Here is a 17094-nt window from a genome sequence, read left to right as displayed (position 1 = left end):
ATCCCAAAATGCTCTGTTCTATTTACCTGTGGAATGCTGATCAGATTTTAAATGTAAATATTATCTAAAATGTTTTTCGAGTGTCTGGTTAAGAAAACAATCCTCACACCTTTAAGATATTTCTATGAGAATAATCAGTAATCATTCCTTGCTTAATGTCTTCATTCCATGATATCTGTTTAGTGGAAGCACGGCTTTTATTACCAAGTCCCAAGAATAATTCCCCACCCTTATATTTCAACATTTTCAGTTCAGATAAACGTCAAGTTACATGTATGTATTTAGCACTTTGTGTCCATTTTGCTTTTCTCTCTAAAACAACTACTATTAAGGCCTTACAGTTCATTCGATCTTCTGTTTTTTCAGGAGTCTGTTGTTCGGATAACTGATGGATACTTCAGCTGATTCGGGCCGAGTGACGTCACTGTCTTTCAAATTCCAGTCTCCTCCAATCAAGGTGTTGGCTGAGACGCTGAGCCGTTGTACTTGCAGTGTTGATGGACAGCCTTCCTTCTGGCTGAGCAGGGGTGTGGGCGATAGTGAGCTGGATGTGTCTGTGGTGTGGATGCAGGGCACAGTGGTAGAGGTCCTTCCTGAGCGTGGCACTACAGTGCGAGTTCGTGATGACACTGGCACCTTTTCGGTCTGTGGCGTCAATTCTGTTCCCAAGGGGAAACCGTGCCTCTCTGCAGGTAAATATGCAAAGCACAATTTTACGTTTAACATTTACCGGCATGCTTGCGAGGGTGGCTCACATTATAGCATACAAATGATGGACAAGGACAGATTTCCAGTGAAAAACACTGGATCAAAAAATTTTTTTTACACTAGCAAGCCCGTATATAAACTGTGCCTTTCTAAATTGAAATGTTAAAATGTCACTTGCCTGGAGCACTGACCACTTTGTAAGGAGCAAGCGACAGATCATTTTTAACTGCCTTGCCCAACCTGGGAATGGTTATTATGCAAGGCATTTCAAAGGTAAATTGGTGCATGTCACACAACAGTGTCAGACACATGGATTTCATTGGTTGCCATTACAGCCGGAACTTGAGACATGAAACATGCAATATTGTGATGTATACATGCATTTAGGTCTAAATCAGAAATGACGTTATTTTTCTTAATATCAGTAGCCAGGTTTTTGATGAGGTTAGAGGCGGTTTAAAATGCCTGCTCAGTTTTAGCTTTGTAAGCATTGAACAGGTTGCTATTGCTATGAAGGACGTCGTAGAAGTGTTTAACTAATGTGAATGTCCTCACTGCACTACTGGAAGTAAAGGGTAAATACCTTAAAAGTCTCAAAGGGAACTTTATGATGGCAAAACCACCAGCGACCAATGAGAAGAGAGAATTAAGAAGATATGAAAATGAGTTACCATAATGAAATTCACTAGGATTCCAAATACCCTCCATTCATAGCATTTCAGAAGATCCAAAAAAGGACCGGATGGCATGGCACTCTGGAAACAAAAAACCTACCGCTCCTTTTTCCTTCATAGTCTGAGCTCCAAACAATGTGTCACTTCCTGTTACGATGCAGATTTAAGAGTAGAGAATCGCAATAAAGCACTTGAATGAATGAATGAAATAGTTCTTTATTTAGATATAAAATATATCTTTAAAAGGTCGCACCAATCACATTATATACAATTTTATAAAATAAAAGAATGATTAAAAAAGAAGCAAACAGTAAAATGTGGCCAAAAGCATGCCAGTTAAAACATTACAGTTTGTAGATTAACCCTCCCGGTCTTTGCAAGTCTGTTAGAATGCATTTTCAGACTTAGCGATGAGCAGAGACCTCAGCAGTGTCCATTTTATCTAGGTTACGGTATGCTTGCTGAATGAATTTGGCCAAATTTATATTTAAAATAATATTATCTAGAGACAAAGCAGCAATAATGGCATGCCTACAAGACCGAACCCCCAGCCTGTTCCATTCTGGCATGAGCAGACGTCTGCGTTGGAGATTAAATGTGGGGCAGATGCAAAGCACGTGCAAGATTGTTTCAGTTGCTAACCCACATCCTCTACATGTTGTGTCCTCTTTCTTGCGGCGCCAAGTGGGTAGATTTTCAAGAAAGCGCCAATACCCCATTCTTAGAGCAATCAGACAACGCTTTAGATGAAGTGAGAACGCCGTAGAAAGGTAGGCAGCAGGGGTTAGTAGTTTGTAAGAATTGACTACTGCCCAGGAATGACTACGCTTTGTGACATGAGCTTTGTCTGCAGCCAAGGATTTCCTTCTTACACATTTTTTGATTATATTTTTAAAAACAGTCTGACTAGGATTAAGAGCCCAAAGTTCGGCAACTGACATTTGGTGGATATAGTCCTTCAAGAGGCGGCCAAATGTTCCCCCTGGGTTGGTCTCATTGATTTCTTTCCAGGTTAAAGATTCTAGTGTCCCCGGTTCGGCCTGTCTTAGTTTGTGACACAACTTAAGATAGGTACCGACATTAGAGGCTTCATAATTAATTAGTCCCAGCTCTAATCTAATCTGGGCCGGGGAAGCGGTGCTCGGCAAATGAAGTGCCAATCTGTAGATTTTAGTGGTATTTTTGTTTAGGGCAGTATTCATTTTGCCTTTAAAGATCTCTATGCCATATGAGAGTGTTGGCCCGATCTTTGCTCTTAGAACTTCTAATAAGGGGACAAGTGTTGGACCTGAAAGTTTTTTTGATAGTTTGGCCAAGGATACCACTAGAGCCATAGTTTTGGCTGCAATCACACTGCTTTGCTTTGTGAAACTACCCCTGGAGTCCAAGTGGACGCCTAAATATTTGTATGATTGGTCAATCGTGAGACGTGTTTTGTTGATTGACCAGCCACCGCCAGTGTAACATTTCTTACCAAATGGGACTATCAGGGTTTTCTCCATGTTAATTTCTAGTTGGTTATCAGACGTGTATTGCGATAGTGCATCAAGAAGCCTTTGTAACCCTACTCTAGTGAGGCTAAACAGGACCAGGTCATCGGCGTATAAAAGGTTGCATAATGCCGCACCTCCTATTTTAGGCAGATGGCTATTCACCTTATCTAGGGTGCTTGACAGATCGGCTATAAATAGGTTAAAGAGAAGGGGGGGCCAGTACGCATCCCTGTTTGACACCACGTGAGGTCATTCTTTTATGCGAGAGATGCGAACCGGAGCCTAGCTTCACTCGAACCCAGGTATCAGAGTAGAGTTGAATAATTGGGTTCAGTATCTTATTTGGAATACCCCACTGTGTCAGTTTTTTCCAAAGGGCCGCCCTGGGTACTCTATCAAATTCTGCTTTGAAATCAACAAAGCAGCAGAAGGCCAACCTGCGAGTTAATAAGGCTTTATCGAGGATAGTGAAACTGCCAATAGGTTTGTCGTAGTTCCTGAATTGGCAACAAACCCTGTTTGGTTCAGAGGAATCAGATCATTATCCTTTGTCCATTGCCTTAAATCCTCCAGTATGAGACCTGCAAAATGTTTCGCCTCTATATCCAATAGGGCGATTAATCTGTAGTTGTTGGGCATGGCTCGAGATCCGGCTTTGTGAATGGGGTGAATTATTGCGCCCCTCCACGAGTCCGGGATTGTCGATGTCTTCAAGGTGTAATTAAAGAGATTTAATAGGACCGTGGACCAAAAAGGGATGTCTGATTTATATAGCCTTTGTGGCAGGCCATTCGGGCCTGGTGCTCCGTCTTGTCTTCCTTTTGTCACTGCTTTAACCACTCGTTCCTCAGTTAGTACAAGTACAGGATTGGGGCCCAAGGTTGTACTGTGGGCGGTGTTCAATGATACATCAGTACCATGCCCGCATTCCCTCGGTGGTCTGGTGCAGTCATGATGGTGTTGTGCCTAAAGCACTTGTCAAGAATGAGTCTACTGAGCTGCAATCCCGGAGACCAGAGTTCTGAATATTTTATATGTATGATGATTGGAGAAGTTGTGCTTAGAAGTGTGGGCCGCGGTTTTCAAACTAACGCCTCTGATGAGGAAAGGAGGGTCTCCTCATTTGGAGGAATTTGTGATGTGTTATATGGGAAAGGCTGAGTGAGTGTGGAGGAGTGGGATTGAGGTGAAGAAGGCAAAGACCGCATATGTCCATGATATCTGGGTTGTATAGCCGCAATTGACTTCAAATGAAGGGCTGTCCCAGCTGCCATCTGTTGGCTCTGACAAGCACAGAACTGTGGATGTTTTTGGTTCATATTTTTAATGAGGGATCCCCGTGCATAGTGGGAATCATAGGTCTTGAGAGAGGCGCTATAAATGCTGGCAGAATGTTTACAATAGATCTGGTACCACACAACTGGACTGGCAATAACATTTTAATCTTATCTTTGTTGTTAACTGGTCCACAAATTACTTTATTAACATGCTGTTTCACTTTTTGCGAACTAAATTTTGCACTTTTGTCTCTTTCTGGAGCTTCAACTTTTACACAGTAAAATTTCTAATGTCACAGAAAATAACAATCCACAGTTTACATCTGATAGCTCTCTCGTTTAGCCACCTGGCAGGCTGGATTCAGTATTTGGGAAGACGCGCCCATGGAATATAGGTTCTTCCATTTCCATCCCTGCATCTCAAATATAAGACACACAATGTCTGACTGTTCTCTTTTAAGTGAACTATTCATGACACTCTTATCTGGGTAACCCTCTGTTATCTACTTCAGCCATTTTGAATATGGAAATGAAGTAATAACGAGGGAAGGAAACCATGATGTCAGATATTAACGGTCTTACAATTGTGCTATTCCTTGCCTTGTCTATCATTCTCAGTATACAAAGGGGGACAGTAGCAGCCTTACTGGCCAAAATTCATAATGCTGTATCTGTTCTTTGTTGATTCCTTCTTTTTCTGGGGGCCTTTGATCCCAGTTGTAAAATTTGTACAACGCCAAATTGTAGAATAAGAGCAATATCATTCAGGTTGTAATTTCAAGATATGCGGAGTTTAAGTTGAAAGAATTAGCAAACTGCTACATTTGACTTAATCCTGTCTTCATTGCATCTACTTTTACTTTGTCTTAATGCAGAGCTGTCGGTGATAAATCTGTTTGGAAAAATTGCCCAAAAATACATACCACTGTAGCGCTACAGTTTACATGAAGCAAGTATTGTTTTAAAATATTATGTACAGGCATATTCTCGGGAAAGTACTCAATCAAACGTTTGAAGGACACAGTTTATAACTGACCCTTGAGAGTAACCCATTCGGCAACTATGTGCAGTTAATACATTGTTGAGGTTTAAAGAGCACCTGGTTCTGAAAGCCATATGATGATGGATCTTGACATTCAGTTTTAAAAAACTGCTTTAAGGATCAAAGTAATAAACTTGAAGGTTACCCAGTCTATATAGATATTTGGCTGTCAGTTTAACATAGTTCCTTCTGATTAGTCATATAAACAGTCTTTCAGATGCATGTGGTAATATCTTCAAGGATTTATCACATTGCATGGGGAGGAAGTAGATGTCCTTGAAAGAAGTTTGTCTCGCTGTTCCATTGTTCCTGATAGTAATTTTTGATTAGGTTGAAAAAAGCTTGATGGTATTTAGGTAGTAGGAACTAGAGAAAGTGATCCTCTTCCAGTCACTGAGTGTGTTTATACCACGCACCAGTTCTTAATCGAACTTTGGATTGTGTTTTCTATTGTTCAGCTTAGATTTTGAAGTACCCCTAAACTTCTGTGTTTTTTGTTGTCCTTGTATTCATTTTTGTGTTGGGATTTCTATATCATGAACCAAGCAGGTAAGCAGTAGTTCAGTCTTAAATGTTATCTAGGCTAAAAATGTTTTGAGTAGGTACAGGCCATGACTGACTCTTATGAGGACAGAAGTCAGACGTGTCCTGATCAGTAGTAAACAGCATACTCTGAAGAGAATGGACTTAAGCTCCTCTCCGAACTGCAGCAATGAGGGGGCGATCAAGTTAGGTGGGGTGGTGGTTTTCGTATCCTATGCACAGAGTTTAAGAATTCATGCTGGTTGATCATAAATTGTTTCTTGTTTTTGAGTCCCAATATTAAGATTTCTTGAGTTGTGTGCCTTCTTAATTATTATTCTGACAAGGTGGCTGGGCTATTTGTGATAAATACTGTCAGTGAAGCTGTAGTTGTCCGGGCCACTAGTTGAATATAGGACAATGGGGGTGCTTGCTCTCTACAAGGACAAGCTATTTTCCAAAAAGGGGTTTAATATACACTAGAGAGTATCTAAAGGCAGAACAGAAGCTGAGGAATGAAGCAAGTTGGAGCAGGCAATGAATTAGGGACCTTGGAGGTCTGCCAGGGAAACTATGAAGTGAATACAAGTACAAACAACAAGAAGATAAAGCAGGGAAATTGTGAACTATCATAAATTATAGTTTGCTCCTTGCAAGTGGATACTCAATGAAGTGAAAAAGATCTTGCAAGGAGCAGATTAATCTCATTTCATGGAGACACCTAGCAGCTCTTGTGGGAAAACAGAACTGGGTGGATCTCTGTGCCAGAGGAGCAAGGCCTCAGAAATCCATTGGCACACTTGGTAACAATTATAATTAATATTCTAGATAGTACCAAAACAGAAACTGGGCTCAGAGAAGCGTACAACTGAAAACCGGGCAAGGAGCAGCACTGGGATACACTGAACCATGAATACTGAGACAACACTAGGACAACTGTGCACCCTTACTAGGTAGGACAGAAATATGTCCTACCTAGGGACATAGACCACAAGACAAGGATTCTCCATGTAACAGGACAGATCAAGAGGAATGCAGACAAGGCTAGGAGCATGGCAATGACAGAATCAGTAACAAAGAGGCAGGTAAAACGAGACAGACCACAGACACAACTAAATAACCAGAACAGGAATAGTGAATCAAATAACAAATGAGAAAGAAGTCAAAGAGCAATCCTGGCAATATAGCTGCTGGATCACAACAGAGCACAAGCAGACTCCGCAGGAAGGTCAGTTGTGAGCCACTGCACTCTGGGCGGAAATAGGTGGGAACTGTGGGGAGGAGCCTCAGGTGCAGGGAATAAGCCAGGTGGAATGAATCTGGGAGCCAGCAAGGAAGGAAGGAAAGAAAGAACTGAGACTGTGGAAAAGGGAAGACCAGCAAACGCAGGAGGCACAAGACAGAAAAGCCAGGAACGGAGTATGTATCGGAGACAAGAGAGCAAAAAAGTCCAGATTGCAGGTACAAAAACGTATCCATCGCAGTTCATCTAGGAGCGGGGTGCGGTGGCATTTCTCAAATCCTTTGAGTTTAACTGCAGCATGATGGGTGGATTTCTTGGGGCACAATAGCAGTCCGGCATCTCTGGTAGTGAGATGTTTTAACTGCACAGACGAGACCGCATCAGCTCTTGAACTGGGGTTTCGTAGTCTTTGGGAGGAGTGATTTAGGCTTAGCCTGCAAAAGATATTGAGCTCAGCCTAGGTGTTGTGAGTTTTGCACGCATTGTGGGACTTGTAAGAGATGTCACTGGTGAAGCGGAGGGATTTGGCATTTGTGGGGAGTTGTATTAAGGTGCCTAGATTAATGCCTGCAAAGTTTTTTTTTTTCCGTTTTTTTTGGGAGTCGTTTACTATGAGTAAGAATTCAGTTGGGTGGGTTTAACGTAATGTAACTGCTCACCGAGGCAATCTCAGAGTCAAATAAATAATTTGAGGGATATAGCCTGAAGTGTAATTTGTGTATCATAGGCCTATAGGTAGATTTTCTTTATTTGGTTTGTGTGTAATACTCCACGTAACCTCATGTAAATATTTAGGATGAGGAAATGGTAGTGGATTCCTGAGGTGCATTTATGGTTACTGGAAGCTGCTGGAATCTTGAGGTGACGATTTAGAGGTAAATCACTGGAACATGGGTTTGCTTATGTTGAATAATGTCTAATGTTTGACATAACTGCAAGCTGCTGACTAGTGGAGTAAAATAGAGAGGCATTGGTCGTTGTCAGCCATGTTGGGGTCATTTTCTAAGACCTGTGTGGGTGCGATCTCCTTGTTAAATCGGTGTCTGAATCTAGACTGCTAGGCTCAAAAGGTATTGGGTTGCGCTGATTTGACACTATGGATCTTTGACAGGCACTGTGGACATTCTGAAGAACTGAGACCTTTTGAGACTGTCTGTTGTGAAACATTGTTGCACATATATATGATAAAGTCACAGTCACTGTGTAATAGGAACAAGTCCACACCATTTTACTTATCTTTATGGCAAGCAACTTGTAACAGAAAGCTTTTGATCACAGGGTTCATGTGCTGCACTGCGCGAAGAGGGGTTTTCTTGCACTCCGCGAGCTCCAGCGGAGTTCAATGCCTAGGCCTAGTTCTTACTTGATTCACAAAGTAAGAACAGGAACAAGCTCCCTTACTTGTTAATACTCTTAGTCTCCATTTCACTTTTGGACGCTGTGGGGTTTAAGCATTGCACATGTTCAAAATTAAGTTTTTTGTAAGTAAAGCTTTTTACACTGAAGAGCAAATATATCTTTAGTAATCGGCTCTACTTATCTTATTAATTGAAAAACACGATGGCCTGTCTAGCACAATCAGTCTTTAGGTGCTTTAAATATGTTGTAGATAGTTCAATATGCTGTATAACTCATACATACTACATGGAGATTGTTAAGTCAATACAATGTTCTTTTAATAAACATTTCCTACGAAAACCACACCTAAGACATATTAAAACACCTGGTCAGTCAAGACCAGTTAAAAATCTGCGTTTCTATTTAAAAAAAAATAATCTTTCTACTGAACCTCGCAGCTCGAGGCAGAAGACACCCCTGACTGGCGGACCTTGTAGGGACAGACAAAAAAAAAGTGTCTAATTTTCCACCTTGGATAATTAACCCATTTGGCTCTGTCTCGCGAGTAGCACAGTCCATCCATACAAACAAGTATCTTACGCACACCCCTTTCTGAACTTCAGCCGTGCTTCTTTGCATTGTACACCCTGGCGGCCCTCGCTTTTTCTAGGAAATCCTACCAGGGTGACCACATTCCTCGCTCTTTCAAGACAGCAAAGCGGTCATTTTTGTCTTAGGTGGAAAATCGCAAGTGTGTCTGATTTAAGGCTAAGTCAGACAAGTAAATCAGTATGTTTCAGCAGTCACTGCCAAACTAAACCATAGAAGGTTCCACGTAAAAGTTTCAAATAATTTGAACATTAATAGTTTACATTTGCGAAAGTGGTTTTAATTGAGTGGGTTATGAGTGTTGCTTTTTAAGGGGGTTTTAACCTTGTTTTTGAAACAATATGTATTGTATTGCCATTTTCATTTATATATTGCTCACTACCACTGACGAACCATTTAAGCACTTTACACCGGGCTCTCCAAAGCCCATGGTTCGTAAGGTAATAGTAGTTATTGGAATTAATCATGCATATTGAAGTAAACCATTCCATATATTCTTTCTGGTTTCTTTTTGTTAGATTAAAATTAATGGGAGTTTGGTGTGATCATTAGTGCAAAGGTGTGATATGTGAGTTCAAGCAGATCGTTGGTGAGGTTAATAGATGAGTTAAATGAGATTTGGTATGGTTTAGTTGCAATGGTCTGACTTACAAAAAAAGTATAGGGTGTGATCTTTGAAATGTATTTGTGGGTAAGTTGCAGAAATACATGAATAGATATTAAGACAATGATGCATGTGCTTTAGAGTGGTGCTGCACAGAGAGAGGAGGCCTTCCAGGGATGATGGGGAAGGAGAGGATATTTGAAAAGGAAAAAAGAAAATAAAAAAAGCGGAAGCGTTAAGAAAAGGTCAGTTTTTCATGCCTCATTTAAAATGCTAGAATGATGCTTTTTGAGATAACAAGCAATTTGAGGATGCAAGAGTGTAGAGAGGAACAGCATAATTTAAATGTGAAGTTAGTGATGTATTGGGTACTTTTGATAGGCACGAGAATCAGATGAACCGTGTGCGCTCCAGCAAGATTAGCTCTGGGGTTAGAAGGATAATTTTATGACTGGGTGCACTGGGAAATATCAAGAGTTTTAGTCTGTGCTCAAAGGAAACAAAAACCTCAAGATCATATCAATATTAGTAAATATATGAGTAAATATTGAAAACATGAGAGAACTTCCGCAAATTCTCGAGTAGATGTCTTTTGATGTTAAACTTCAAGTTTAGTTCACAGTATTAATTATAAAAACATAGTAAGATACATTTGGGTGCCCCCGGTTGTAGCTTGGCACAAGATGGAAGACAAGTGTCAACAGACAGCAGAAGTATATTGTCTGCATTACTGTTACTGGAGGGTAAACATCCAGACACTAAGATGAGGAGGATGGTAATTGGGCTTCCTTTCTTTTAAAGGGGCTATTGATTCAATGCATTGAAGCATTGTTGGTAGGTGGAGAGGCTGGACTGCAGAGACTGTTTGTGCAAGTCGAAGAGGACCTTTCAGGAGAGGCTTAGCCTTTTGACCTACTTGACCACAGCCAAATGCAGAAACTCAGACCTGTTAGTGGGGTTTGCAGGCTGGAGACTACCCCACTGTCATGGACATAACCACACAAAGGCAGTTTCTGAAGGGCAGCTAGGAAAGGACATTTACATTTTGGTAGAGGTGGATCGCTATGTCGATCATACATTGCATTAGTGTTTTAAGTTGCAGAACAGAAAGAAGAAAACAGTACGAAGTACTGTAAAAAGTTATGTGATACCTGGGGAATAAAATACTGCAGAGCTGCTTCCTGCCTGATGGAAGGGTTAATGAATCATATCTTTATATACTTATATACTGTCTATCAACACATATGTCAAAATCGGTTCTAATAGAAACCATGCAGTACCAGTCATTTGATATTTTCACTAGCATAACTAGACCCAGTAATCGGCTCTACTTCTCTTATTAATTGAAAACACGATGGCCTGTCTGGCATAATTAGTCTTTAGGTCCTTTAAATATGTTGCAGATAGTTCAATATGCTGTTTAACTCCTATTACATGGAGATTAAGCCAATACAATGTTTTTTTAATAAACATTTCCTTTGAAAACCACACCCAAGACATATATTAAAATACCTTGTCAGTCACGACCAGTTAAATATCAGCGTTTCTATTTAAAAAGCAAAATCTTTCTACTGAACCTTGCAGTTCCAGGCAGAAGACACACCTGACTGACACACCTGACTGGCAGACCTGGATGGACGAACAAAAAAACTGTCCGTAATTTTCCACCTTGGATAATTTACCCATTTTGCCAAGTCTCGTGATTAGAACACTCCATCCATTTAACCCCTTCTGCGCTGATGACGAGCTCAGCTCGTTATGAGGTTTACCTGCCGTGCGCTCATGACGAGCTGAGCTCGTCATGATCCGCGGGGTTTTAAAAACTTCAGCGCGCAGCGGGAAAATCCGCCGAGCGCTTGTGGTTAAACCAGTATCTTACGCACACGCCTTTCTGAACTAAAGTCATGCTTCTTTGCATTGTACACCCTGGCGGCCTTCGCTTTTTCAACAAAATCCTACCAGGGTGACCACATGCCTCGCTCCTTCGAGACAGCAAAGCTGTCATTTTTTTCCTAGGTGTGTCTGATTTAAGGCTACGTCAGACAAGTAAATCAGTATGTGAGGATAGAGGATGTGTAGAAGTCTGACCACACACAGATGCATGCACAGGTTTTCGCTCTCTACAAATCAATAGACATATAAATAAAATCTTTTCTTTTTGCTTAAAATGTTTTTTATCAAAAAATACCTTTTCAGCAAATATAGCAAAAGCAATCAACAGAACAGCCAATAGCAATATGCCATTACAACAGTGCCTTATTCCACAAAAAGAGTATCGGTGTAAAATATCAATTACAATTCAGAATAGGGAGCATAAAGACCTATCCCTATGTAGAAAACAGGAAGGACATTTCTTTGTATAAAAGTAGCATTTTGTGGAAATTTTAACAATATGAATAACAGGATTCTTCCTAATAAAAGCTCCCTGTAGCTATAGATTAAAAAAGAAGTAGAAACGCTAGGTAGAATACAAGTTTATTTATACAATTGTCCATAAAACATTCTAAAAGCACATAAAACGGTTAAAATAGATGATTTACACCCATCTAGCTGGATCAACACCCCCTCCTACTACAATTCATCATTAAAAATGTCTGACATTCCGTAAAATCCGAGCAATTCCTACTGCCACATCTAAATAACACATTTCTGATAAGTCAACAGCTTTCCTCCTTTGGACAATTCCATATTTAAAAGACAAGGGTCTTAAAAACGTAATACGATTAGAAAGATAAAAAACAGTCCATAAGTATATGCGGTAGAAAGCATTTTACATTCAGGGTGCAGAGACAGATACTGCTGTTATCTTATCCTGGACCCTGGCCCAACATGGGCGGGATGAATGGATTAGATTACATCCCACTTTAGCCCGTAAGATTTCATTCCGTAAACCAGGTTCAGGTAACTGCATCAAACATGGAAATAATGTCCTGACCTAGAGTAGAAATTGAGAAGCCAATGGACGATTTCATGCTCAAGTAGATTAGGTCACAGGTCTCGGTCACCATTACTGCAGACTCCTTCAGTACTTGTTTACCTGGGAAGGACTACCAGGACGTAATAGTGCCACAATTGTGATGTTACAATTGTACCAAATGGGGAAAAGTAGAGACAATTGACATGGTGAGTAGATGTAAGAAGGGACAGAGGATGCCACAGCGTTGGAGTGATTTAATATAGAAGGAGAAACTGACTTAAGTTTTGGGGAAATTAGCGCATATTGCATGAAGGGAAAAAGGGAAATCCGAGCTCAAGTGTATGCCATAAAGGAATACTTGTAGGGGAAATTCTTGCTAGAGAGATCCAGATCTGTAGTATTGAATCAAATTTGGAGAAACTAACACCAGCAATAACTTTAGTCTTCTAAAGCTTAAATTAAAAAAAATAGAAGTAATTCTTCTTCATTCCATAAAAATTTAGACAACATGCTTTTAATAAATCTAAAAAAGATCTGCGGGAGTTTAAGTGGGAGCATTGATAAGTAAAATTTGATAATGGGCAGCATCATCATGTTATTCATATCTAATGTACCCCTCCTGGACAGGAAAAGGGGGACCACAGTTCAAACTGAAAACATATCTTGGTTTTTAAATAAGTACATTATCTTCTATTGTGTTGGAATAACTAATACTGAGATATTTAATAGTAGTAGTTTTACAAAGAAAGCCTGAATCTTTAAACATATATTTAAAGCATAATTTCTAAAGTTCCTCCGGTTTATCAATGTTTAATTTATAAGCTGAGGCAAGAGTAGGAAGAGAGAAGATCAATAAAGGTAGGAAGGAATGGAGGTTTGGGAGTTGGACAAGTATAATATATTTGCATATGCTATGAATTTGATCTCCAGCTGTTTACATTTATAACCTGTAAAGATCGTAGATCTGTGGATTGTTTCATGTCTAAGAATGGTTCCAAAGATAAAATAAAGAGTAGCGGAGACATGGGACAACCTTATCTTGTGCATCTTGTAGTGGGAAAACAGTGAGATTGTAAGCCATTAAGATGAGCCGAGTTTGTAGAGTCATTAGTGATATTATGACCCTAAACCTGTCCCGATTGCTTATTGCCAACAAGATATGGAAACAAATCTTTAACATGAAGGGCCTGGATCTTTATTAATATTTTGCACTCCATATTTGAGAGAGATCAGTCTGTAGTTTTTACATTCAGCGAGATCTTTATCTTTTTGGGGATCTAGCAAATCCTAGCCTCTGAAAAAGATCAGAACGTACCATTTATTGATAAAAAATGTAGTAGTAATAGAAGCTTAGGTATTGCTTAAGAGAATTTGAAATAAAATTCAACAGTAAAGTGATCAGGGACTGGTGCTTTGTCTATGGGAAGTTTAAAAATTGCGTTAAGAACCTCTTACTGTCATATAGGGTGTTGAAGAATGTGTGTGTGTGTATACATATATATATATACACACACACACCAAACCGTATCAATAGAATGCAAATTCAGGTAAATGTGAGAAAAAAGTCAACATTGTATGTCACTGGTGTAAAAGATGCGTGTTCTTTCCAGAAAATGCATCACAATGATCTGCCATTTAGGCGAGAGGCACTCTTTGTGTGTCTCACTCACATTCCAATCAGCGACAGGCAGGGGTGGCCTGCAGGCACAGGAAGCGGTGAGCAGGAACTTGAAAATGAAAGCAGTGTTAATTTAGGACCAAACTTGGTCCACAATACTTACCAAGCTGTTCACCATCTGCCAAGCAGCCCCGCCCGCCCAATGATGTCAGGCAAGTCAGAGTCCCGTCCAAAACCTCAAATATTGGTATGAGATGTTGAGAACTCGATTAACTGATGGCCATCTTGTTAGTGCCATCTCGGTGCCGCTCGAGTCGCCTTGTGACAGGTCCAGGATTTGCAACTTTGGATTTATTGGTTTTCCCTGAACACCAGAAGCTCGCGCTCTCCCTCCAGTGGAACTCTTTGCCTTAGCGGGAGCCGGCGTGCTCCATACCGGCTTTTGCATCATCGTGCTAGAGGAATACTCCAACGGGAGCGGGACTGCGAGGCCCACAGGTGACTGCGCCAAGCCATCGCACACGCCTGCTGCCTCTTCCCGCCCCCTCCTCCCAGCAGCACTCAAATACGACTCGCGGCCCCCGCTCCTCGGGTGCCGCTCGAGTCGCCTTGTGACAGGTCCAGGATTTGCAACTTTGGATTTATTGGTTTTCCCTGAACACCAGAAGCTCGCACTCTCCCTCCAGTGGAACTCTTTGCCTTAGCGGGAGCCGGCGTGCTCCATACCGGCTTTTGCATCATCGTGCTAGAGGAATACTCCAACGGGAGCGGGACTGCGAGGCCCACAGGTGACTGCGCCAAGCCATCGCGCACACCCGCTGCCTCTTCACGCCCCCTCCTCCTCCTACTTAACCCCGCCCACTAGCGCGTATGCGGGACGCGCGCGGGTGAAGCGCGGGCGAAGACCGGGCAAAGAGCGGGCCGTTTGAGGCCGTTCGAGTACGGCAGAGTCCGGACCGGGCCACCCCCGTAAATCTTGATTGCGCCCCTCTGTCGTTCCTCCACATTCTATCATTTGGTCCATTTCCGCATCCTTAAAGAACATCACAAATGATGAGTAAAATGGAGACTAGGAGCAAAGCCAACTCGGCTGTCACTGGACCTACGACGCCCGCTGCTGCCCAAGGTAAAATTGACAACTACTTTTTAAAGGCGGGATCTTTGCTGATTGATGACATTACTGTCTTAGAAAGACGTATTTCCCAAGAGATCGAATGGGTCAGGAGATCGTCTATGGGTATCCTAGCGATGGCAAAAACCCCTGAGGCAAGGCTGAATACAGACAGCTCGCAGCTTGGAGCCTGTGGAGGGGACCGCCTACCTATCAGCATAGATCTTTCAGAGGGAACCCTAAGTGACCTCGAAGATACGAGTCTGCTCTCACTCCCGCTGACACAAATTACACAATCTTTAACTACTACAAATATGGGAGAAGACACCGTACTATCTGTCCAAAGCACTAATCCACCGATGGAAAAACCGCCATCTGCAACAAACACACCAGATATAACAGAGTTGCCAAATACAGGTAGGGGTGTAAGGGAGGGTGCAATACAAAAAAGGAAAATGGGGAAACAGAATCACAGGGAGAGGAAGGCGAAAAAACCAAAGCCAGGGGCAACACACAACAAATTTAGCATTGACAATACCACACAGGAAAGTTCTCCACTAGCGACAATGAAGGGCCCTGGCCTGGAATTAGATAGCAACATTACTAGTGAGCCGCCACCTCCCGCAATAGAACATAACACCGAGACAGCTGATGAAGATATTACTCTAGTAGACATAGGAAATTTGCTCAAGTCAATCCTAAGTCCCCTAGAAGCTCGCCTGATTAAAATAGAAGCGAGACTCATTAAAATTGAGAAAACCACCTTACAGCTTAAGGATAGCTGGGAATCTGGGGTCCCTCGTCCCATAGTCTCCAACACTGACCCAAAACACAAAAAGAACCCTGAGCCTCAGAAACTTGTTAAAAACAATGAGGCCGTTAAAGCAGCAATATCATCAACTGCTACCAAAAACCCAAAATCAGCCAGTGAACAAGCACTTAATTTAAAGGCCAACCCACATCAATCACCTACCCTAGTGGGCGGCTCCCATAAGCAAACCCTTAGTTCACAGCAAACAACTGTAGCCATTGATACTACGCATTCCCAGTTACAACATATAAGTGCACCGAAATCCTCATCAACCATTAATCAAAATCTCCAGGATTCTAAGAACATACTGCCAAAACTACAAAAAACAGTAACCGTAAATCTCCCACCAGAGGTAGCTGCATACACCGTTATCTTAGCTGGGGCACCCGAACTAAAACCAGCCGCAAGTGAGACAGGGGCCTCATTAAAAAACAAAGTAATTAACTGGCTATCTACATACAGACCACTTCCAAGAGGTATGACCAGCGACATTCGCATGGTAAGAAGAGTCTCATGGGTAGGAAAGACACCAAAAACAATCAGTGGCGATTGTATACTGGTCAGTTTCAAAGAACCAGGAACAGTCTCCTATGTTTGTGGTTCCTTTCCAGAGGACGAGGGAAATAACATCCACCCACTCCCTCTTTCATTCTTCTATCCAGCAAATACTCATATACCCAACGACCAGAGATGGGGACACCATCATGATACACTGGGAAATTGGGGGGGAAACCAGGGAGGGAAGAGAATCCCCTATAATCAAATGCGAATAGCATCTGCCTACCCGCCAATTTATGATGACCCCCAAGATTGGGAGAATGTAAAGAGAAGAGGAATGGGAAGGGGAGGATTTGGAAGAGAAGTACCTTGGCCCCCTAGATATTACCAGCCACCGTTTCTACCGACTTTCAATCGATATGACTGCCTTGAAATGGTGGACTGACAGCTGGCCTCTGAAGAAAGGGCACCCATGCAAATACTAGGGTATGATACACCTAATTTCATTGATGATAGCGGTCAAAATCCCCCTAATCTCATCTATGGGGAGGAGCACCCTGACACTAGAAATTTGGGAATTTTCCAACAGAGAGCAGTAAGGGAAACTAACTTAGAGGGTATATGCAGGG

The 17094-nt window shown here is 41.7% G+C and overlaps 1 protein-coding gene across 1 annotated transcript in view; it reads left to right on the top strand.

The window, feature by feature from the left end:
* The window catches only part of RMI2 (RecQ mediated genome instability 2), a 71944-nt gene that overhangs the window by 34037 nt on the left and 20813 nt on the right, over window positions 1-17094 (top strand). Inside the window, exon 2 of the mRNA XM_078663152.1 lies at window positions 367-692. Coding sequence (XP_078519278.1) covers window positions 389-692 — 304 coding nt within the window. The 5' untranslated portion in view covers window positions 367-388. The remainder of the gene's footprint in view (window positions 1-366; window positions 693-17094) is intronic.

This window comes from Lissotriton helveticus, chromosome 10 (assembly GCF_964261635.1).
Source record: "Lissotriton helveticus chromosome 10, aLisHel1.1, whole genome shotgun sequence".
NCBI lineage: Eukaryota > Metazoa > Chordata > Amphibia > Caudata > Salamandridae > Lissotriton > Lissotriton helveticus.
This window is presented reverse-complemented; position numbering and strand designations above follow the sequence as displayed.